This window comes from Passer montanus, unplaced genomic scaffold (assembly GCF_014805655.1).
Source record: "Passer montanus isolate IOZ18808 unplaced genomic scaffold, ASM1480565v1 scaffold68, whole genome shotgun sequence".
Classification (NCBI taxonomy): domain Eukaryota; kingdom Metazoa; phylum Chordata; class Aves; order Passeriformes; family Passeridae; genus Passer; species Passer montanus.
Window position 1 is genome coordinate 3197458 of NW_024371926.1, and position 23794 is coordinate 3221251.

At 47.7% G+C, this 23794-nt stretch overlaps 1 protein-coding gene across 2 annotated transcripts; it reads left to right on the forward strand.

Moving 5' to 3' along the window:
• Window positions 1–2333: 2333 nt before the first annotated feature.
• Window positions 2334–22956, forward strand: LAPTM5 (lysosomal protein transmembrane 5). Of its 2 annotated transcripts, none has more exons than XM_039729238.1 (8): window positions 2334–2574; window positions 8045–8138; window positions 13004–13080; window positions 13969–14097; window positions 16212–16337; window positions 16844–16939; window positions 20715–20807; window positions 22653–22956. In XM_039729238.1, exons 1-8 carry the CDS (start codon window positions 2488–2490, stop codon window positions 22725–22727), a joined length of 777 nt encoding a protein of 258 aa, XP_039585172.1. In that variant the 5' UTR covers window positions 2334–2487; the 3' UTR covers window positions 22728–22956. The 2 variants fall into 2 exon arrangements, with proteins under 2 accessions (XP_039585172.1, XP_039585173.1); XM_039729239.1 differs by having other exon boundaries at window positions 2377–2574; window positions 16215–16337; window positions 22653–22953.
• The last annotated feature ends 838 nt before the right edge of the window (window positions 22957–23794 follow it).

The following is a 23794-nucleotide window of genomic DNA, read 5'->3' on the forward strand; positions in this document are numbered from 1 at the left end:
AATTAGCCAGTCAGGTGAATTGTATTGATTAAATAACCAATCAGGTCCACCTGTGTCGGACCAGTTTATAAAAGAAGTGGTTTCAGTGATGGCAGCGCGTTTATGCCACTCAGCCTTCTGACCGACTGTGTGTCATTTCTGACTTAACAGTGACACTAAGAGACTGGCCTCTTGTTGTCATCGACTCAAAAGATTGTTTTCTCAACATTCCATTGCATCCAGAAGATGCTCCTGGGTTTGCCTTTGGTTCCAGCCATCAATAGAGGAAAACCGCTGCAAAGGTTTTACCATTGGACAGTTTTGCTGCAAGGGATGAAAAATTTGCCTACTATTTGTCAATATTTCATGGCAAAAGCTTTGTCTCCAGCCCGACAAAAACACCCACAGTCAAGAATTTTACACTACATGGATGATTTGCTCACTGCAGCACCAACTGAAAAAGAAATGGAACAGACTTGTATCTGTTTGTGTTTGTTTTTCTGCAGCCAGAGCTCAGTTTGGGTTTGGTATGCTTGGGCACACAAGGAGAGCTCTGTGTGCCCCTGAGGGGACAAGGGGCAGGGTCAGATCATAAACCAGCTTTTCAGATCTGCAGGAAATCCTTCATCCTCCTGCACCTCCTTCCACAAACTGGCTTGGAGTGGAGGCAGCCCCTAAAGAAAACACATTTCATATGGGGAAGGCAAAGCCAAGCCTGTTGTATAGGAAAGATGCTCAAAATTATCTATTTTTAAAAATAAAACTTATTTTTAACCCTATTTATCATGAGTGGAGGCAGCCCCTAAAGAAAACACATTTCATGTGGGGAAGGCAAAGACAAGCCCATGTTTGCATCTGGTTTGTAAAGGAGAGATGCCCAAAATGATCCATTTGTAAAAACAAACCTGATTTTTAAGCCTATTTCTCACAGGTGAATGTAGCTCCAGGGGCGCTGGTGGATGTGGTGCCCACAGTCCTCACCTGCAGCTTTGTGCTTTCCCTACTGGTGAAGAGATTTCACCTTCCTGCTCTACCAGAGATCCACCAATAATATTTGCAGTTGGATTGTATTTATGAAGCACCCAGACGGAATCTCTGTATTTAATTCCATTAAAAAAACCAAGAAGCCCCTCTGCTGCATCACTGCAGGGATGCTGTGCTGGCAAGGCTTCTGAAGGCATCAAACAGCAAATCCAGGGAGCGTTTTTGGGATGTGACACCCACAAGAGCTCATGTGAGTGTTTGCCCAATTCTCATTTTATTTACCTGCATTTCCCTCCTGGAGAGCTGTCCCTGCTGGGACACATCAAACCTTTGTCAGAAAGCCCAAAACTCAGAACAATCCGCTCCATAGGTGTATAAACAGGGAATTTCTGTCCCTTGGGGTGGGGGAAGAGGAAAAGAGAATTAAAAATGGGAGTTTTTTAATGAGAATAGTAAAAAAATCTCTGTGAAAGAGCACATAGTTAGTTCAGGCAGGAGGACACCCTGATGTCCTGCACAGTGACAAAGCCACCACACTCAGATCTCACTGGTTTTATTTCCAGGAGATGAGGACACAGATCACATCCCCAGGAGCTGGGACCAGAGCTGGAGATCCCTCAGCCAACACTGATGCCTTAGAATTTCAGCTTTTATATTTTCATGTGTTTGTAATCCTGCAGTTCTTTAGTGCATAACTCTGAACTCCATACACAGTGTGAACTGCTGCTTTCTCATTTTGGCCAGACACAACAATTCCTCTCCAGGCCTGGCAATCAAGGACACCTCACTGCCTCAGGCTCTGAGAGATGGAAACAAAAGCAAACTTGGGGTAAATGACTTCATTAGCTGAAGCTGTAATTGGAAGAGCAACCCCCAATATGCAAATGGACCAAACTTATAAAAGTGTGAAAACCTGTGACCTCTGGTCCATTTTTGGGTGTAGCCTCTGGGGGCTTTGTCTGCCCAAAAGGTACCTGAAGGCCCTTCAATAAATATAATTGCTTTTTATTCCCTTAATTCTGTCTGGCCTGTGTTTTTGGGTAGCCCCAAAAAGGCATCAACACCCTCTGCCCTGCTCCTCCTCCTCCTTGCAGAGCCCAGGGCTGCTCCAGCAGCAGCTCCAGGGAGCGGTGCCTTTGCTGGCAGGGAGCGCCAGCTCCGAAGGGAGGAACTTGGATGCTTTGCTGCAAAAACAGCAGGGTGAGCTTGAGGTGAAATTCCTGGCCCCTGTTTTGTTCCTGAGGATTTTTGTAGGACAAAGCCCGGTCCTGCTCCCGATGGTCCACTCCTGACACCCTGTGCTGGACAAAGCACTGGGGCTCTGATCTCCCAGCTGGATGTGCTCAAAAGCCCCCCAGTTTTGCTTTCTTTGTGACTGAGAAACCCAAAGGCCTCATGTGACTTTGTAGATGACTTCACACATTCAGAGAGCAGGAAGGAAGCCGAGCTGCTCTCGCTTCGTTTTCGGTGGGGCGGCTGCAAATCCGACCTCATTAACTCAGGAGTGCTCAGAGGGACCCAAAAATGACCCCCCAAACCCCCCCTGAGCCCCCCAAATGCTGCTGCTTCAACATCAAGACAGCGACTGTGGCCCTGGGGATCTTCCACATGGTGAGTTCTGGAACGGGGACAGGGAGACAGGAAAACAGAGGTGGAACCTCTCCAGGAGGTGCATTGTTGTGGTTCACAGGGTTCCCTGACACTGGAATGTTCTCTGTTCCCAAGAGGAAAACCCAATGAGTTAAGAGGGATGAACAAAAGGTGGTGGGAGACAGGGAATTTGTTGCACTGGGAGGGGTTTTGAACAATTTTTTCCTGGCTCTGCCAATTGGAGCTCAGGGAAACTTGCTCTGCTTTCTGTTTTTCTGCTCAGTGCAGGAGCTCCTACCTGAGTGTATCCAGAGCCTGCTGGGTGGGAATGGGCAGCACTGGCAGTGGGAATGTGGGAATGGGGCACTGGAGGGTTTTGGGAGTTGGATGAGGAGATGGTGATGGGCAGGGCTGCCTCCTCTGGGTCTCTTTTGGTTTCCATTGGGATCATGGCAGTGTCTAGAAGCTGTTCAGGGCAGGGATGGCAGAGCAGGAGAGCCTGAAGCCCCCTCTCTCCCACGCTCCTGGTGGCACTGAGGAGCTTTAGGTGCTTTCAACCGTCCTGAGGATGTGGTTTCTTGCATGGCTGGTTTATTAAAATAACCCCTGTGCTGCCCTGGGTGTGCACAGTCAGGGTTTGGGAGCCCTCGGGGTGGTAACGGGGCTCTCACAGGTTCCTGGGACAGCAAAGGGGGAGCTGGGGACCTGCAGTCTGCAGAAATCCCATGGGATCAGCAGCTGTGGCACAGGAAGGATATGCCATGGTCCCCTCACAGCTCTGGGTGTGCACAGTCAGAGTTTTGGGCCCTTGGGGTGATAATGGGGCTCTTACCACTCCTTGGACAGCAGAGAGGGAGCTGAGGGCCGGGACCTGCAGCCTGCAGAAATCCCATGGGATCAGCAGCTGTGGACAGGAAGGACATTCCAAGGTCCCCCCTCTTCCCCAGAGCAGCAGGAGCTCTACCATGCCTGTTGCCCTTGGAAAACAGGGTAATTTTGGCTAGATCTTGTCTTTAGGAAGTATCACACAATACTTATCACTTCTCCCTCTGCCTCTTCTCTCCCTCTCTGATGGTGCAGCTGCAGCTGGGCAGGGGGAGGGAAAGGGAAAAGGGGATTTATACCTTGGCTGGTTTCCTCCATCAGTTCTGGGGCTTTGGATCAGGATAAATTCCTGCTGCAGGTGCAGGGATGAATCCCAGCCATGCTGGGTGACAGCAGTGCCACCATAGAGCTCTCAGGCTCTGTGGCAAGGTGTTCTCCTCCCATAAATCAGCTCTGCCTCACGGCTGATCTCTTCAGAGACAACTGGAATAAATCCTGGGCGTTCTGGAACAGACAGGAAAGAAGGAGGGGAGTGAGGAGAGGATGGGGGTGTGTGATCAGCAAAGCTCTGCTGGCTGTGGCGAGGTGACCTGCAGGTGACTTTCAAAGACAGCACTGGGGAGTTTGTCCTGCTCCTCAGGCCTCAAGGTGTTTGACAAAGAGATCTAAGGTCAGGGCTGGAAACCTCCTCCAGTGCAGGAACAGAATTCCTCTCCTGCTGCTCCTTGACTGGAGCCAGAGGAGCCTTGGGAAGCAGCGTCTGCACCTTGTCTGGCCTCAGCTGCACTCCAGCTCCTCTCTTTGGTAGCTCTGTAACTAACAGAGCAGAAATTCCCCTCTGGAGCCCTTCCAGGCCCTGTCCTCACTTCTGGACACAACTCAGGTGAGCTCAGAGTGGGATTCACCGAGCTCTCACCAGGCTGGGCTGACCCAGGGGTCCCACAGAGCCTGAGCTGCTTCTCCTGGAGCAGCTCAACCAAGGAGGCAGAAGGAGAAGATGAAATGTGAAAGGAAACCAAATGAGAACTCAAAGCACTCCTCATTTCATCTCCAGCTGCCACAAGAGCCGCTTGGAAATTCAAGAGAGAAAAGGAGAAGCTCTGACAGGGCAATGTTTTTGGGTGGTGCTCTTTGTTCTGGTGTCCCCAGAACACCCCAGCACCCCGAGCTCACTGTCCCTGTCCCCAGGGGCCCCTGTCCCCCATGGCTTCAAGCTCTCCTTGCAGAAACCCTGCTGTGAAGCCGCAGAAGAGCAGCCTCACACCAGGGCCATGTGCATGAAGATAAATCACCTGGACATCAGTCAAACTGCAAATATTTCAGAAAAAAAGGGCAAAAAATGACCTCTAAGAGCAGTTTAACCCCACTGCAGCTGCAGCAGGATTGTCCCCGGAGAACAGGGGCTCTGTGTGTCAGATTCTGCCTTCAAGACACTCTAATTTATCTCCCTTGATTTAATGACTGGATTTGTCTCAGTCCTACATTATTTCAGCATATCACGGAATCACAGAGTGTCCTGAGCTGGAAGGGACCCACAAGGATCCTGAAGTCCAGCTCCTGTCCCTGTCCAGACCCCGCAACAGCCCCACCCTGGGCACCCCTGCAGTGCTGTCCAAAGGCTCCTGGAGCTCTGGCAGCCTCGGGGCCGTGCCCATTCCCTGGGGAGCCTGGGCAGTGCCAGCAGCCTCTGGGGGAAGAACCTTGCCCTGATCTCCAACCTGAGCTGCCCTGGCCCAGCTCCAGCTGTTCATTTCCTGGAGATTCAAATTTCTTCCACCAAGAAATGTGAAGCTCCTTTTACAGACAGGCAGCAACAAAAGTTCCAGCTCTAGTAGATCAGGGAGGAAGGGCTGGAGAGGGGCTGGGAATGGAGTACCTGGAGATGAAATGCTCTATTTTAAACCTGCATTTCTCCTGCTGTGGCATTGCAAATGGAAAGGGAACTGGGTATTTTTCTGTGTGAAATGAGAAGTTTTGGGTTTCTGCTGGAGCTGAGGGGTGGATCTGCAGTGGGAGTAGCTGAGCAAGGAGTGCAGGGCAGGCACCACATCCATCCTCTTCTGCCTTCCTCCCAGAAGGCCCCTCTGCAGAGGGTTCATCCTTTGGATGTGCATTCCCTGCAGGAATAAGGAAGGCTCCACATCCCAGCATGCCAAAGGCAGCTGCTGGAGAGGTGTCCTGTGCTGGCCTGGCTCTGCATGCCAAGGGAAAGGTCTGGAGATCTCCACCTGCTCACAGCTCAGTGCTTCTTTCTTTCTACACAAAACAGAAAATTTTAAATAACTTTTGCCTTAAAAGTCTCCTGAATCTCTCGGGCTGGGCTGGGGTTTCCTGCCATGTCCTTATCTTGTGTGACTGCACTTGGTCTGGGTTGTGTGGCTCATTTCCTCACCAGCAAGGAAACCAGGGCCTTGTTTTTCTCTGGCAGACATCAGAGAGGGTTCCTCCTGCTCAACTTCAGCCTCTGGATCTGCTGAATGGGATGGGAGAATTTGGGGTTTGCTGCCCTGCTCTCACCCACTCCTCTTTCAGAACAAAACTGATATTTAGGGCCCAGCTCATCCATTTTGCTCAGGCCTCCTTTTAAGTGGAACCTGAAAAAGTAATTTCTGCCCATATTTCTCAAGCTGGCAATTGAGGGGTTGGACCAACAGCAGAAATAAAGGAAGCAAAACGTGTTTGGGAGCCTGAATACAAAACTTCTCAGCCACCTTGCAGTCAGGTGTGATCTGCATGTGTCTTCATTAAGAGATCCCTCTCCTCCCAAGGGGCACCAGCAGCTGTAGAGACACTTTGGATCGATGCAATTTCATCCTTGACAGGGTTCAGAGCTGCCCTGGGAACTGAAATGCTGTTCCATTAAGCTGAACTCGTGTTAACTTTGTCATGTCCTCGTGTAATGAGATCTGGATATTCCTCCTTTTCCTGCCAGCTCATGAGCAAATTGCAAAGTTCATTTACTTAATTGAAAAAAAGGGAAGACAGCAGAGTGACTCTTGAACAAGCTGGTATCAGACTCTCCCAGGGAAAACCTGACACATCCTTCCTTCTCACTCAGACTCTGGACAGAATTTTAAATTCAGAGGGACAGGGTGGGCAGGGGCTCCCAGTCCCCTCACAGCTCAATGTGGCTTGGTGGGTGCTTGCTCTGGGAGTGCCACAGTTCTGGGGGCTCAGAAATTTGATGAATTTGGTTTGAAATTATTTCTAAGTCTTTTGCAGCTGATGTAGAGGCAGAGAGAGGGGTTGTGCTCTGCTCCTGTCACCTCCCAGCCTCACTTCCCCCTTTCTGGAGCAAGGCAGAGACTTCTGTCACATAGCTCCTTTGCAAGGGCAGCTCAGCCCCCCTGGCTGGGCATCCCCACTGCCCAAAGTGTGTCTGGATCCCTCTGAACACCCAGCCCCATCCTGTGGCCAGCCCCAGCCCGTGCAGCAGCTGGTTCTGTGCTGTTCCAGCAGCCCCAGTTTGTGAACACAAGCCCAGACCTCAGTGGTGCCACTTCCTCCTCGCCCGCAGTGCTGCTCAGGCTGTGGTTGAAGTGAAAGGTTGGTGCAGCTCTGGTGGAAAAATTGCTTCATCTCTGCCTGAGCTGGTGCTGATGTGGGTGGCAGATAGGGCCTGGCTTCTGCATCACTGCAGGGCCAGAGGGCTCAGGGTCATGGAGAGGGGCAGCTGGAGGGACCCCAGGGATGGATAGAGCAGCTCTGGCTGCCCCTGGATCCCTGGGAGTGTCCAAGACCAGGTTGGACACTGGAGCTTGGAGCAGCCTGGGACAGTGGGAGGTGTCCCTGCTCATGGCAGAGGTGGGATGGGATGAGCTTTCCAATCCTTTCCAACCCACGGGCAAATCCCTTCCAGTGTGGGCAATGGCTCCCACGGTTCCCATGGAGCAATATTCCCAAATATTCCCGTGGATGGGTTGGAGGCTGCTCTGCTCAGCTCAGCCCCCAGTGCAGGGTGCAGATCCCTTCCTTCAGAGCTTTCCTAGGAAATAATCCAGCAGGGAATAATCCAGTAAGTTCCATCCTTTCTGGGATTCTTTGATTCCATGAAGATCTCCTAAGCTGGGCTCAGACATCCCTGGCTGAGTGCAGAAGTTCAGGGCCAGGACTGAGCCCACAGCTCTGGACCTCCCTCCATCTCCCAGCTCATTAAACTCTGGACAGAATGAGCCCTGGAGGCTGGGGTTTGATGGTCCACTTGGAAAACTTGGGAAAAATCATTCCAGTTCAATGTGAAAAAAAAGAACATTTGGAGAATTTCCTCAAATAATAAAAGAAGGAAAGTGATGGTTTTGTCAGTGGAGTGGCACAGCTGCACTTACAGGGAAACCTTTCATCTTTTTTGTGTTTCTTTTTATGCTTTGGAATACTGGTATTGCATTTTCCTCAACTTCAGAGCAAAAGACAATTTCAAAACATAAAACCAGGATAAAAACCATTGAAACAAAACTCACTGCCTTTGTAATTTCTCCATCCTCCTTCTGCTGGCAGTTAAATCCAAAATATTAATAAACCGATAACTGTTGTCTCAGAATTTCCTGGGATTTAACCGTTTGTGTTTGGCTCACTTGGCGACTCATCCATCCAGGTCCCCTGGAAATAAATTCACAGCTGGGAATTTGGCCCAAGGCCCCTGAATTGTGTTTTTTGCTTTGTTTTCCAGGTCATGAGTGTCCTGCTGCTGATCGAGTATTCCCTGGAGGTGGCCAACGGGAAGGGCTTCTGCAAAGACCTGGACAAGGATTATTACAGAATTGGTGAGTCCTGAGAATGCTGGGAAGCAGCTGTGTGGCAGGGAGGGATCCCTCAGTCTTGCATTGCTCCCTCTGCCTTTTCCATCAAAGAATTTGGAATTCTGGATCAAAATTCTCAGGAAGAAATTTAGGCTCTGTTTGGGGTTTGATTTAGGCAAAGGCAGTGTTGGAGATCAATGTGGAGCCCAGAGAAGTTTGTATTTCAAAGGATCAGCTCAAACTCTGCAGCAACTGCAGAGTCCTTCAGCTCCCTCTGGAATCTCCTGTTGATTCCCCTGGCAATCCTGGTTTCCCTTCCTCTCCCTTTTCCCCAGCTGTGGATCATGCCAGCCTCACACACACTTTCTTCACATTCTGGCATTTCCAGGGAGACACTGAAGTGTCCCAGAACTCCTCAATGGACAGAGGGGACAAATCCCACCCCACACTGATCCCATGGATGTGTGGGCTGTGGGACACTGCCACCAACACACCGACACCCCTCCATGCCATGGAGACATTGCCATGGAGCCATTCCCATGGAGCCATTGCCATGGAGCCATTCCCACAGAGCTGTTCCCACTGAGCCATTTCTATGGAGCCATTCCCATGGATCTCCTGCCATTGAGCCATTCCCATGAAGCCATTGCCATGGGACCATTGCCATGGAGCCATTGCCATGCAACCATTCCATGGAGCCATTGCCATGGAGCCATTGCCGTGGAGCCATTCCCATGAAGCCATTGCCATGGAGCCATTTCATGGAGCCATTGCCATGGGACCGTTGCCATGGAGCCATTCCATGGAGCCATTGCCATGGAGCCAATGCCCTGGGACCATTGCCATGGGACCATTCCATGGAGCCATTGCCATAGGACCATTGCCATGGAGCCATTGCCATGAAGCCATTCCCATGAAGCCATTGCCATGGAGCCATTTCATGGAGCCATTGCCATGGGACCATTGCCATGGAGCCATTGCCATGGAGCCATTGCCGTGGAGCCATTCAATGGAGCCATTGCCATGGAGCCATTGCCATGGAGCCATTCCCATGAAGCCATTGCCATGGAGCCATTGCCATGGAGCCATTCCCATGGAACGATTGCCATGGAGCCATTCCCATTAAGCCATTGCCATGGAGCCATTCCCATGAAGTCATTGCCATGGAGCCATTCCCATGGAGCTATTCAATGGAGCCATTCCATGAAGCCATTCCTGTGGATCTCCTGCCTCTCAACTGGACAGAGCCACAGTACCCCTCCCTCCCCCTGTGACCCCCATTGCCAGATTTTCCCAGCCTGTGGTGTATTTTTCCAGAACACTGGTGGCTGGAAGAGGCAGCCAAGCTGTCCCATAGCTCACAATTCCTGAAGGATTGAACTCCTCCCGAAGGATCCAGCTCAGAACCTTGCAAAGCTGTCTCATGAGGTGCCATCTAAAAAACACAAAGCCCTCAAATATTGCCCAACCAGGATGTTCTGCCAGAGCTGTTTGGAAACAAGTGCAAGGGGGTTTTCCTTTCTTGAGTCATTTTCCGTGAAAAACCACAAGCTGAGAGAACCCTGGGAGCAAAAGCAAGAAACCCAGGCCCCCTCCCTGCCCTGTCCATGCCCACGGAAAGAAAACACAATCCCTAGCTGCCAGGAATTGCTGTTCCCTGGTTCTCCAGAGAGGCTGTTCCTGGGCTGAAAACCTGTTCCCTGTATGTGAAGGAAAAGGAAGCTGAGTATGTGTTCCAGAACATTCCAAACTCTCCTGTCCACAGGACAGGAGTCAGAAATAGGGAAAAGCACCAAACCAGGAATAGGCACTGCCTGGCGAAGTTATAAAGGCTGGCTTCAGGTTTTTCCAAGGAAAGAGGCAGCACTGGGATCCCCCAGAGCTGTTTGACATCAGCACTCAAAGGTTTAGTTAATCCAGCAGAATCATGGAATGTCCAGATTGGAAGGGATTTTAATCACCTAGTTCCAAGGCGAAGGGCAACAGCAGTAAGCAAAAAATGGGAATTTGGGTGAGTCCTGCTGATAGGAACCCGAACAAGGGGCAGTGCAATGGTTGCCATGTTTCTCATGGAGCAGTATTCCCAAATATTCCCGTGGATGGGTTGGAGGCTGCTCTGCTCAGCTCAGCCCCCAGTGCAGGGTGGAAACCCCTTCCTGCAGCGCTTTCCCAGGGAATGACCCAGTAGGGAATGACCCAGTAGGGAATGACCCCGCAGGCTCCAGAGCCAGGGCTGGGATCAGCACAAGGAAACCAGGAGCATCCACCCATCCACCATCCATCCATCCATCCATCCATCCATCCATCCATCCATCCATCCATCATCCATCCACCATCCATCCATCCATCCATCATCCATCCATCCATCCATCCGTCCGTCCATCCATCCATCCATCCATCCATCCATCCATCATCCATCCATCCCTGTAAAACACATCCCCACTTCCAGTTTTTGATGGAATTGAAGAACTTGATATAAGTGTGACCTCAAGGGTTTCCTTCCTCTTTCAGAGTTTGGTTGTTTTGCTGCTTTGTGGGGGTTGTTTGGGTTGGTTTTTGATTTGGGTTGGTATTTTTTGGTCTTTGGGGCTATTGTGATCTCAGAGGTCTCGGTGTTGTGTTTTAATGCATATTATGTTTAATCATTTTATATTTTCTGGATTACTGATCCCAGTCCCATCCCAGCATTGTTCTGAATTCATGGAATACAGACTTTATAACCTGCTCTAGAAAATGACATCAAGGCCATGATTTCCTTTCCTAGTCAGGATATTGCGCTCTCAGAGCTCTCATTGCTGTGTTTAATGGGGTTTGTGTTTAATCACTTCATATTTACTGAATTATTGATCCCAGTCCCTCCAAAGTGCTGTTCTGAATTCACTGGGGTTTTATCAGGCTATCAGGAAAATCCTTTTCCTTGCTTTGCACCATCACAGCCCTCCTTTCCTGGTGCAGGGTGAATGGATAATTTGGATCATTCCCTGCATCCCACCCCTTCAGATGGCTCCAGTCCCCCTCGAGATCAGCTTTTTTGGTTCCTGGGGGTTACAGCCTCCCCAGAGGGTTTTTCCCTCAAGCCTGAGGAAGGAAGAGGCTCCTCATGCTGGGGGGAGGAAGTGCTGGGCAGGGCTTCTTTGCACACTGAAAGTTTCCCATCAGCAAAGCTTATTTCTGGAGGAGATTTAAAGAGAAGATAGCAGGGAAATTGAAAATCCCTTTTGTATCAATTGAAATGAATTTAAATTGCATTTAAATGAACTCTGTCAGCAGAGGGAGGATGGGAGGGGTGGCACTGTTGCTGCCACCTGCACAGATGTGGTTCAGGAAGGTTTTCAGCAAACCTGGAATTGTTCCAGAGCTTCTCAGTGACATTTTTAGTCCTTTCTGGAGCTGGGGGTAGATTTGTGTCCCTTTACCCTGGGGGGAACCTTTGCATTTCTCCCAAAACACAGCAAATGTCCAAATTCTGATAAAGTTATCATTGTTGGGGTCACCTGCCTGAAAAACAGGGACAGGTTTCTCTGCCTTGACATCTTTAGGAATGATTTTATCCTCTTGGCAACAAAAAACCCCCCAAACCAAACCAAACCAAAAAAAAAAAAAACAAAACAAAAAACCCCCCCCCCCCCCCTCAAAACACAAAAACCAGGCAACCAAACAAAAAGAAATATATTTATTTAAGAAATATTCACTGGAATAAAGAATACCCACTTCTAGAAAAGGAATAAAGGATGAGTTGGAATCTGCCCAAGCACTGAAATCTTCCCTCACTAAAGGGGCACCAAAGCTCCTGGTGAACATGCAGAGCTGGGGGAGATGGAGGTGAATTTTCCTGAGGGAAAAAGGGTGATATGGAGCAGTTAAGGATTTCAGAGCAGCCGGAATGTGACAGGGATTCTACAATTCCCAGAGTTCTTTATGAAAAGAGTGGGGGGGTATTGGATAAAACAGAGTTAGACACTGGATTTATTCATGGTTGTGTGGAATATCCTCAGCTGGAAGGGACCCCCAAGGACCATCAGTCCTGTGCACCTATGGGAAGGATCAGCTGCTTTAAAAAAAAAAAAAAGACAGAAAAATAAAAAATGTGGCTCTTGTCTAGCAGAATTAAACCCTTTCTTGAAGCACTTAGGAATTGAAGAACCCAAGCTGGCCACTGCTGATTTAAACTCAGGTGAAACAGAAGGAAAGGAGTTGGAGGAAGCTCTGGGAAAGGTTGTGCAGAGAAAAATAAAACAAAAAAGCAGCAGAGTTTTGCCTCTGGAGAGGTGAATCAGCACCAGGGCAGGCTGTGATTGCAGGAGGGAAAATTGCTTCTAGGCAAAGGCTGAGCAGGAACTCCATGGATATTAAACATCACCCCCTGCACCCAAAGCAGCTGCCAAAAATCACCCTAAAGCCCCTCACATGACATTTTGAGGTGTCCCTTGCATTCCACAGCTGCAGAGTTGGGGGGAGAGATCCCTCCCACCCTCCCTGGGGTGACAATTCCTGCTTTTCTCTGAGAGATTCTGAAGATCCTTCAGCACTTCACTGCTGGTTCCTTTATCTGCCTTTCAGCCTCTAAATAATTTCCAGCTCAGAGCAACGAGCCAAGTAAAAAGCCCTCTGGGTTTTTAATTCTTCATTTTGTAGCCTGGGGTATTTAACACTTCAGGCCTTGGTTCCCTCGAGCTCACAACCCACAGTGCCTGGTGGATGTGGGAACTTCAAAGAGAGATAAAAATGGGTGTAAAAAGGGAAAAGAGGGTTAATTCCAGCTGCATGGCAATAATTCCTGCACAGACACAATTCTTTGTGCCAGGCTGAACCCTCCCTTAAGGATGTGATGGAGTTGAGACATCTTTTGGTGATGTGGTGATTCCTTTTATCATTTTTATCCTTTTCAGCTGATATCACCACCAGTTTCCTGCTGATCCTCATGCTATTTGTCATCAGCTTCCACCTCCTGCTCGGGGTGCTCAAGGTATGTTCCCCACAAATGACACTCAGGGTTTGGATGGTGATCACTGGAATGGTGGTCAAAAAAAGCAAGAAAACCTTCCAGAATCACACAGGGACAAAAGACAGATAAAAATCCCAGAATCACAAAAATCACAGAGGAAAAAAAAAGGCATATAAAAATCTCAGAAACACAGAATCACTCAAGAAAAAAAAAGACAGATAAAAATCCCAGAATCACAAAATTCATACAGGAAAAAAGGCAGGTAAAAATGTCTCCTGGTTCCAGAGGGGGAGAGGGACTTGTTTGAAGCCTCAGGTTCCCATGAAAAGATTTAAACACCCAGATTTACCAAATCTGGGCAGAATTTCCATCGGGTCTGCATCTGGTGTTAAATGAAGGAGATTTTATGATTTAGAAAGGTTTTCTTGCCTCGTTTCCTTGCCCTGTTGCAAGTCAGAGAGAACTGTCACTGTGAAAGAACTGTCACTGCCCTGCTGCAGCAGGGACTCATTTCCCAGTGCAGAAGGAGGAATGACCAGGCCTGGGGCTGGAAACTCCAGGAATCTGACGGCAGAGCTCTAAGCGTTAAACACCACCCAAATAACCCAGTCCTCCCTCTGCAGAGGTGAATTTCAGGGACAGCTGGATGACAGCTCTCATGGGAAGTGCCAGTGTCACAGAGTGAGAATTCACAGGAATTTTCCAAAGGGGTGAAAAAAATCAGCTTTGATGTTTTTCTCTGTATCGGTTGTCACCGAAATCAGAAATTCCAGGGAAGTGTTAATTCTTGGAGCACCATCTAAGTCCTTCCAGGTGTTGCCAGCTGGTCTCATTTCCCACTTGGAATGGAAATAACCATCATATATCATGGTTATATAATAAATAACCAGCACTGCTTTTCCTCCTCAGAAGAGGGAGCGGCTCCTGATCCCCTTCCTGGCTCTGCAAGTCATCGATTTCCTCCTCAGCCTCCTGACCATGTTCAGCTCCTACATCCAGGTGCCAGCGATCATCTCCGTGTCCTCCCTGGGCCACACGGTGGGTGACAGCTCCTCCTCCTGGGTGCTTCTGGGTGGTGACAGCTCCTCCTCATTGGAGCCCTGATCACTGAGAATTTGAGACTTTCTGTGCTGCCAGGCACTGACCCACAGGAGAACACTGCACTGACCTGAGGCCGTGGAGAAGCTTCCAAAATGGAATGGTAGAACTGGGATTGTGGCTGTGGAGTTTGAATAGAAGTGTGTGATGTCACAGGGTGGGAAACTCAGAGTTTGGGGTTTTAGAAAGTAGTAACAGATATAAAGCAAGATGGAAGTTTTGGGGCAGAGGCTGGTCCTTCTTCTTCTCCTCCTTCTCCTTCTCCTTCTCCTTCTCCTTCTCCTTCTCCTTCTCCTCCTCCTCCTCCTCCTCCTTCTTCTCCTTTCCACCTTCTTCTCCATGGGTTTGGGTGGTTTTGTGTAATTGGATAAAAAGTCTGCATTGCAGGCACAGGTTATTGGGTAAAAAGTGAAAATAATTTAAGTGTCATTTCTTAATTGGACAGTTCTTTTAAGGATGAACTGTCCAATTGTAGAGAGAGATGGGGCTCTGTTTTTAGTGTGTTAGAGTGAAGTGCTGCAGAACTCACGGTTTGTGGGACTGTGAAAGAGACAAGAACTGGTAAACATCTGAGAAATACCATCTCACGATTTAACCCTGACCTTGGCAGAAAAGAAGCAAAGATTCCTCACCTCCTGGGGTCTTCTGGCTTTCCCAAGGTGGGGGATACGTGGAATGGAGGATCCTTCCCTTGGGGTGCGGTTCTTCATGGAATCATTTAGGTTTGAATGAAGGATCTCTACCCCAGGCTGTGGTTTGTCATGGAATCCTTTAGGTTGGAAAAGACCTTTAGGGTCCTGGAAGGTTGGAATAAAGAATTACTATCTTGGGCTGTGGTTCTTCATGGAATCATTTAGGGTGAAAAAGACCTTTAGGGTCTTGGAAGGTTGAACTAAAGGATCATTATCTTAGGCTATGGTTTGTCATGGAATCCTTTAGGATGGAAAATGCATTTAGGGTCCTGGAAGGTTGGAATAAAGGATGGTTACCCTGAGCTATGGCTCTTCATGGAATCCTTTAGGTTGGAGTAAAGGATGGTTACCTGGGGCTGTGGTTCTTTATGGAATCCTTTAGGCTGGAATAAAGGATCATTATCTTGGGCTGCAATTCTTCATGGAATCATTTAGGATGGATAAAACCTTTAGGATCCTGGAAGGTTGGAATAAAGGATTGTTATCTTGGGCTATGTTTTGTCATGGAATCCTTTAGTTTGGAAAAGACTTTTAGGATCCTGAATCCAGATGTGAGGTGGTTTCTCCTGGCTAGACAGGATGCAATCCTGGAGGCTGAAGGAAGCCAGTGGCCCCTGGGATATTTATCTTCCCCTGTCTTGAAAAGTTGATTTTCTCCTGGCTTTGAGGGAGGTGGCTCTGGGTGTGCCCCCAACAGGAGGGGTTTTCTGGTGGAGCCTCAGGTTTAGCTTTCCTATTTTTCAAATTCTGTGCTACTTTAGTGTGTGTGTCTGAGCTTCACATTATGGGACGGTGAGCTTTCTGCACAGAGCAGGGAGACAAAACAATTCCTGCTCTAGCTGGGGACCAAGGACAAATGATCCAAATCTCAGCCCAAGAGCACAAACACCGTGGGCTGGAGAGAGAAAAACAAACAGGATGGGACTGCAGGGGCTGGAATTGGACAATGAACTCCAGTATGCAAATGGAGCAGAACTTCTAAAAGTGAGATACCCCGTGACCTCATCCATTTTTGTGGCCATTTTGGGTTGTGTTGCCCAAAGTGGATCTATTCAGACCGCTTAATAAATCCCTACTTTATTTTTTAGCTCTGTCTAGTCTCTGTTCTAGGTCAGCCTTCCCAAGGCATCACTGGAAATAAACTGAGATTGTCACTGCTCTGGCCAGAGGCATCCGTGGAGCTCAGATGAAGCCCCACAGTTTGCTCACTCTTTGGGCCAGCAGAAGGGAAGGTTTGGGTTGAATTTAAGGGAATTTAGTGGCTTAGACTCCGTGTGAACCAGCCACAGGCTCTGTGTAAGTGTGAATAATCTGCAGAAGTGACTCAATCCTGTGATTGTAACCCAATTCCTGTCCCCTCAGCAGGGCCACTCCAGGACTCCCCTGCTGGCGCTGCAGCTGCTGGATTTCTGCCTGAGCATCCTCACCCTGTGCAGCTCCTACATGGAGGTGCCCACCTACCTCAGCCTCAAGCCTGCGGACAGTGGGGTAGGTCTGGAGCCAGCTCTGCTCATTTCCCACATGGGAACTTCTATAAATTCCCATTCCATGGCTGTGCAGCTTCTCTGGAGCATCCAGAACTGCTCAGTTTGACAACAAAGAGGGTTTTCTGTGCTCTCCCCAGTGGTGCTCCTGACTGACAGCTCCCGTGTTCCTTAAAAATACACCTTGTTTCTCCTTGTAGGAATCTGATGGATGCAAATCGCAGAGCAAAGTGATTCAGGGGGAGCTGCCTGCATGGAAAATGCCTCAAATTTCATCTTTATTAAACAGTCTTATTTAATAAGTCCCACCCCAGTGTTGTTGTGAACAGATGGAAGGAAACAGCAGGAGGAAAACAATATCCCTGTGATCCTGCTGCCAGTGAAAATCCCTCATTCCTTGCTCTGCCTGAACCTTGAACCCCTTCCTGTGGGGTGCCCCTGGCAGAGGGAATGAGTGTTTTGGGCTGAGACCTGAGTGTTTTGGGCTGAGACCTTCTTCCTTCTCCCCAGGGCTCTTTGCCTGCCCTGGAGAAGCTGCCAGCAGAGGAATATGCCAAAGTGATGATCACCTTCACCATCGCCTTCGTGGCTGTGCTCGTCCTCAAGGTAAAAGGTTCTAAAGTGAGGCTTGGCCAGGAAATCTGCCCAAATCCCAAATCTGCCTTGTTGGGCTCTCCTCGGGTGTGGGAAACTTTGAGATAAGAAATGCTGACTTAGAAATTTTAGATTATTGGCTTTAAGGCTTTTACAATATGGTGTGGCTAAAGCTGATAAGCCAAGAAAAGCTTATAATATATTTATTAATTAGGAAATAGTTGGCTTCTGATTGTGATGGTGTGAATTATAACATCTGTATTGTCTCACCCTTCACATGAGACTGAAAATGGAATAAAAGTTTTTAAAATGCCTCTCAGTTACCCCATCTCTGGGTCAGAAAAATCTTAAGTCTGACACCCGGGTACAGTGGGAGCTGTGCCTCTGTATGGTTTATCCAAATCCTGCCTTTACTCCTCTGTGTGAGTTACCAAGCAAAATCCTTCTTACACCCACAAGTCATCACTGTCCATTCCTGTCTAAAAAGAGAAAAAGGTTAAAAAAACACAGCAAAGTGCTGTGCTGTAAAGTGCCCCAGTAAATCAGATTATTGAGCAGCAGGTGAGACCTTTCATTAGGTGAGTGGCTGTGTCCTCTCTGATGGGAGCAGGGATCTGCACCCTGATACTCCCGAAGTTCATTAAAACCAGGAGCTAAACCCTGCCAGTGCCTCAGGAAGCTCCACTAGAGAGGGGTTTTATTCTTTTATTGCTTCAGTGGCTCAGAGAACTGATTTTTCACCTTCAGCCCCATGAAGAAAACCAGAATTTTGCAGGTGCTTGGACAGAAAGTGCTGCTTGTGAGCTGGAAACCATTTTATATTCTGAGCCCTCCAGGTGGGCCAGATAAGCCAGTGGGGAGTGGAGAATTTTGTGTGGATGCATTAAAAGCATGGCTTTAAAATCTCTTTTAATATTTACATGGAGTGTGCAGCTGGAGTGAAGATAACCCCGAGCCCCAGCTGGCAGGAATCTCCCTGACCTGGCACATGGATTAATTGGAATTTTCCACAGCTTTACCCACAAAATGCTGGACTTGCAATGGGTTTTTGTGGTGGGGCTGTAAGAGGAGGGATGGGGTGGGATAATAAAACCCCAAAAAGCCATCAGGACCCCCATCCTTTAATCTCAGTGCCAATCCCTCTCCTCTTCCATGGGTGAAATCCCATGGAATTCTCTCCCTGCAGCCTCCCAGCTCAGGGCAGCATGGGGCTGGCTCTGCATTACCTGTGGTGGCAGAACCAGTTCAAAATTCCATGGAAAAAAATCTTCCAAGGGCAGGGTGGGGCTGGGGCTGTGGGGCTCCAGTGGGAACAAGATCAGTTCTGCCAAATTCCTTGGAAAAAATATTCCAAGGCCAGGGTGATGCTGCCATTGCACCATGAGGGCAATTCCACTCTGCATCCATGAGTGATCCTAAATCCATGGGGTGAGGTGGGCTGGAGGCACCTTTAGGTTCATCTCACTTCCACTGTCCCAGGTGCTCCAGCCTTTCTTGGACACTTCCAGGGATAGCAGGTGGGCAAATATTCCAATAATCTTTATTTCCCTTTGGAATGATAAAGGCCTCCTGCACCACAGGGATAAGAAAGCAGAAATGAAAGGGAATAAAACATTCCTTGAGATTTTGATTTATTTCAAAACCAAAATCAGGAAGTTCATTCCTTGTTGTATGATTTTAATTTACTTCAAAATCAAAATGGGGGAATGCATTCCTTTGTTGTATGATTTTGATATATTTTAAAACCAAAATCAAAGAATGCATTCCTTTGTTGAGTGATTTTTTTTTATGTCAAAAGCAAAATTGAGGAATGCATTCCTTTGTTGTATGATTCCATTTCAAAACCAAAATCAGGAAGTGCATTCCTTTGCTGTATAGTTTTTTGGGGTTTTTTTAAGATTTATTTTTCAGATATTTCAGATTTCTAGGTTTTTTCCCCATGGATGAGTGGAGGTTTCTACCCAGTTCCTATGACAGCTCCAGGTTTGCTCTCTGGATGAAGAGGCTTTGGAAGCAGGAAGGGTTTTGCAACACTCCCAAAAGATGCTCAAAGTTTGGATTTACCTCCAGTCTCTGGAATGTTGAGATTGATTTTTTTCACCTCAGATATTTCATTCTTTTTTTTTCTCTTTCTCTTGGCTTGGTACCAACACAAACAGCTCTCATTGTCCTGGGCGTGATTTTTTTTTATGTCAAAAGCAAAATTGAGGAATGCATTCCTTTGTTGTATGATTCCATTTCAAAACCAAAATCAGGAAGTGCATTCCTTTGCTGTATAGTTTTTTGGGGTTTTTTTAAGATTTATTTTTCAGATATTTCAGATTTCTAGGTTTTTTCCCCATGGATGAGTGGAGGTTTCTACCCAGTTCCTATGACAGCTCCAGGTTTGCTCTCTGGATGAAGAGGCTTTGGAAGCAGGAAGGGTTTTGCAACACTCCCAAAAGATGCTCAAAGTTTGGATTTACCTCCAGTCTCTGGAATGTTGAGATTGATTTTTTTCACCTCAGATATTTCATTCATTTTTTTTTCTCTTTCTCTTGGCTTGGGGATGCTCAGCTGCACAGCCTGGGTTTGGGATCTGTGGCTCCCTGTGTTCCCTGAAAATCCCAACTGCTCCCAGCACATTCCCAGGCCAACACAAACACCAGGCACATGACTCGAGCAGGGAAAATATTGATTTAACAGGGCCAGCCCCACAGACCCCGCTTATTTCCCTGAGCCACAGCCCCTCAATCAGCCCTTTTCCCTCAGAAAATGGATAAATATCCATTTATTGCATGGATAAATATCCATTTATTGCATGGATAAATCCATGGGGTGCCAGGAGGTCCTGTCAGGGAAGTGCAAAAATGGGATTTTGCTGAATGAAGGGATTTTTGGGGCAGTCCTTGGATCTCTGTGGTGCCTCTGGTGCTTTCCTGAGGCATCCAGGCTTTGTAACCTGCTCTGAAAAATCACATCAAGGCCACGATTTCCTTTCATACCTTGGGATATTGTGATCTCAGATGTCTCAATGTTGTCTTTTAATGGATTGTATGTTTAATCAGTTTTTATTTACTGGATTGTTGGTCCCAGTACCATCCCAGAGTTGGGATGGGATTATTTTATGTTTAATCATTTTATATTTACTGCATTTCCAGTCCCACCTCAGTGTTTTGAATTAATGAAATCCAGACTTCATAACCTGCTCTGGAAAATCACATCAAGGACACGATTTCCTTTCCTACCTTGGAATATTGTGATCTCAGAGGTCTCAGTGTTGTGCTTTAATAGATTTTATGTTTAATCACTTTTTATTTACTGGATTATTGATCCTAGTCCTATCCCAGCATTGTTCTGAATTCATGGAATTAATCACTTTAATAAATTTCTATTTTTATAAATTTATATTTACATTAATTAATCCTTTATATTAATTTTATTGTTCTGAATTAATGGAATCCAGACCTGCTCTGGAAATGACATCAATGCTTTCCTTTCCTAGTCAGGATATTGTGCTCTCAGAGCTCTCAGCGCTGTGTTTAATGGGGTTTGTGTTTAATCACTTCATATTTACTGAATTATTGATCCCAGTCCCACCCCAGTGCTTTTCTGAATTCATGGAATCATCACATTCCCGGGAAAGGATGGAGACACTGATTTAAGGCCCTGGGATCGTGGTCCCAAACTTCTCCCTCCTGAGAAAAGAGCAGGAAAATCCCAGGCTGGTGGTGAAAGGGGAAATGCCCTTTTTGCCCCGCAGTGCCATGGGAAAATGCCCTTTTCTGTCCCTTTCCCTCTTTTCCAGGCCTACATGTTCAAATGTGTCCTGAGCTGCTTTAAGTTCATCAAAGCCAGCAGGAGGGAGGAGGTGAAAGCGGAGCCACAAGCAGTGGAAAAGGTGAGGAGAAGTGAATTTACCCCTGAAAGTGGACCTAAAACAGTGGAAAAGGTGAAGAAAAATATATTTGTTCCTGGAAGTGGAGCCATAGGCAGTGGAAAAGTGAATTTTCTCTGGGAAAACCCAGCCCTGCAGCTCTGCCAGCAGAATTCCTACAGCAAAGGGATCAGCCAAAAATCCCCCAGGAATTGCACTACCACTTCCACAAGAAGTGGAAAAGGGGTGTAAAAGTGAACTTATTCCTGAAAATGGACTCAAAAGTAGTGGCAGAGGTGAAGAAAAGTGAATTCATTCCATGAACAGGAATCCTTTAGACTGGTGATCCTTGCTTATCTCTGCTTTTCTGGTATCTGAGAGAATTTCCAATTCTTCAAATCCCCAGTAGCAAGTGCTAATAATCAGTTTTTAATTACCATATATCTATTTAATTTCACTTCTTTATTTTCTGCATAAAATCTTTAAAGTCAATGTGCAAGGAGGGTGAAAATCAGGCATGGCAGATAAATGGGAATTTCAAGCATTCCTTGTGATCCCTGATATGGGAATGTGGGGCAATTCCAGATGGACTTTGGTTTCCATAGCTAAAAGTGTTTAAAATCAGCTTTTCCTTCACTTTTCTGTCTGAGAGTTTGGGATTTTCAGTGTTGTAAGGATGGGTGGGAAGAAAAGAGGGAGGGACATGGAATGCTGAGGGATAAGGAATGGTAAGATGGAATGCTGAGGGGATGGAATGCTGAGGGATAGGGAATGCTGGGGGATAGGGAATGCTGGGGGATAGGGAATGCTGAGGACAGGGAATGCTGAGGACAGGGAATGCTGAGGGGATGGAATGCTGGGGGATAGGGAATGCTGAGGGATAGGGAATGCTGAGGACAGGGAATGCTGAGGGTATGGAATGCTGAAGGGATGGAATGCTGAGGGGATGGAATGCTGAGGGGATAGGGAATGCTGAGGGTAGGGAATGCTGAAGGATAGGAAAGGCTGAGGGATGTGGAATGTTGAGGGATGTGGAATGCTGTGGTTTGGCTTTTATCTGAACCAGTCTGCTGGGCCCTCCCTTGCCAGCAGTGCTGTCCCAGCTGTGCCCCCCTGCAACGTTCCTCAGATTTCCTTGGGAATGAGGCTGGGATTCCGCACGTTCAGGAGCCCTGGGCCATTTATTTTCCAGGGAATGGGGGCAGCGCTGGCACAAGGTGCATCCAAGCCCTGCTGGATTTCTGCCCTTTGTGCCCTAGATCCCAAGCACTTCTTTGTCGCTGCTTGGAAGCAGGCAGAGGAACCTTGATTTGTGGAAAAACTCAACTCTACAATTTGTAAAAGTTGTAAAGTTGGTTTGATTTATTTCAGTGTTGGACACACACAGGATAGCTCCCCCAAAGGACATGTGTACCTCTGAGAATTCCTGAGTCTATTTTATCCCCTAACCTGTTGAATATGCATAAAGTTTCACGACAGGTTCATGCATATTTATTTCCTAGCCCCATTTCATATTAAAACTGTCTCATCAGTTTTTATGAGCCTGTGCAGCTCTCTAGTAATGTCCTTTTAACATCACTATGTCTGCAATTTAGCTTCAGTTTTCTTTTTATGGTCGGTGGGGCCCTCCTTATCTCTCTTTAGTTTAGAAACTTGTATTCTTTTAAGTAACTTTAAATTTATTTTTTTTCTGAGCTCAGTAAGTTAGTAGATTAAATAAGTTTAGCAAGCTATAGACTAAACAAGTTAAAACAGCACTCTTCAGCTAAATCTAAAATTAGTTTCTACTTTTAAGTTAAATTTCTCACTCTTTGTCCCAGCCCTCCAGGATGAAATCCCTGTGATCCCATAACCTTTGATCTCTTCCAGGCCGTGCTGCCATCCTATGAGGAAGCCCTGGAATTGCCTTCCAAGGATTGCCCCCCTCCCTACGTGACCATCTGAGCCCAGCCTGGGGGAGAGCTGACACTGGGTGCTGCTGGTGCCTCCCCCTGGCACAGCCCCAGTCCTCACCCAGAGCAGTTCCCAGCCTTTTCCAGCCACATCCTGCCAGGGAACTCCTGGAGTCTTGTCCCGCTCTGGCACCCCAATTTCCTGACTCTGGCACCCCAAATTTCCTGACACTGGCACCCCCATTTCCTGACCCTGCCACCCCAAATTTCCTGACACTGGCACCTCCATTTCCTGACTCTGCCACCCCAATTTACTGACCCTAACAGCCCCAGTCCTCACCCAGAGCAGTTCCCAGCCTTTTCCAGCCACATCCTGCCAGGGAACTCCTGGAGTCTTGTCCCGCTCTGGCACCCCAATTTCCTGACTCTGGCACCCCAAATTTCCTGACACTGGCACCCCCATTTCCTGACCCTGGCACCCCAAATTCCTGACCCTGGCATCCCCATTTCCTGACACTGGCACCCCAATTTCCCAACTCGGGCACCCCAAGTTCCCGACTCTGGCTCTGGTTGCCATCCCTGGAATCTGGGATTTGGCTGCTGTGGGTGCAGGGCTGGCCTGAGCCCTGCCAGCTTTGCCCTGTGCCACAAGGGTGGTGGTTCTTCTCTGGCTCAGCAGGAAGAATTTTAGGAAGTGGAATTAAAGGATTGTCCTGGTTTAGGGCAACTTTGGGAGAAAAACTTCTAAAGGGGTTTGTTCTAGAAAAACAAATTCAAGTCGTTCCTTCCCTAACTGGTTTGGGGAAAAGATTTCCTTGGAGAAAAGTGGAAAAAACTATTTATTGAATAGGCAAAGCATTCATCAGCACAAAAAATGAACAATAATAATAAAATGTCTTGCTGCTCCAAAAGAGATGACAAACTCACAAAGTCCCCTTGGTGGGCTGTGGCTCCACTCAATGTCTTATCGGTCCCTCTGGCCAAAATGGAAATGGAAGTGTTCCATGGAAATGGAAATGTCCCATGGGACATGTAAATCCCATGTCCAACTATGACAGGGATGAACAGGGAAGGAATTTTCTCCGGGATAACCCAGCCCTGCAGCTCCTCCAGCAGAAT

What these genes read in the sequence shown, in the direction of transcription:
- LAPTM5 (XM_039729238.1), top strand. Translation starts at nt 2,488, where the DNA reads ATGACCCCCCAAACCCCCCCTGAGCCCCCCAAATGCTGCTGCTTCAAC. An exon ending in CCCTGGGGATCTTCCACATG is followed by an intron (nt 2,575 to 8,044) that starts GTGAGTTCTGGA and finishes TTTGTTTTCCAG; the next exon opens with GTCATGAGTGTCCTGCTGCT. An exon ending in AGCCACAAGCAGTGGAAAAG is followed by an intron (nt 20,808 to 22,652) that starts GTGAGGAGAAGT and finishes GATCTCTTCCAG; the next exon opens with GCCGTGCTGCCATCCTATGA.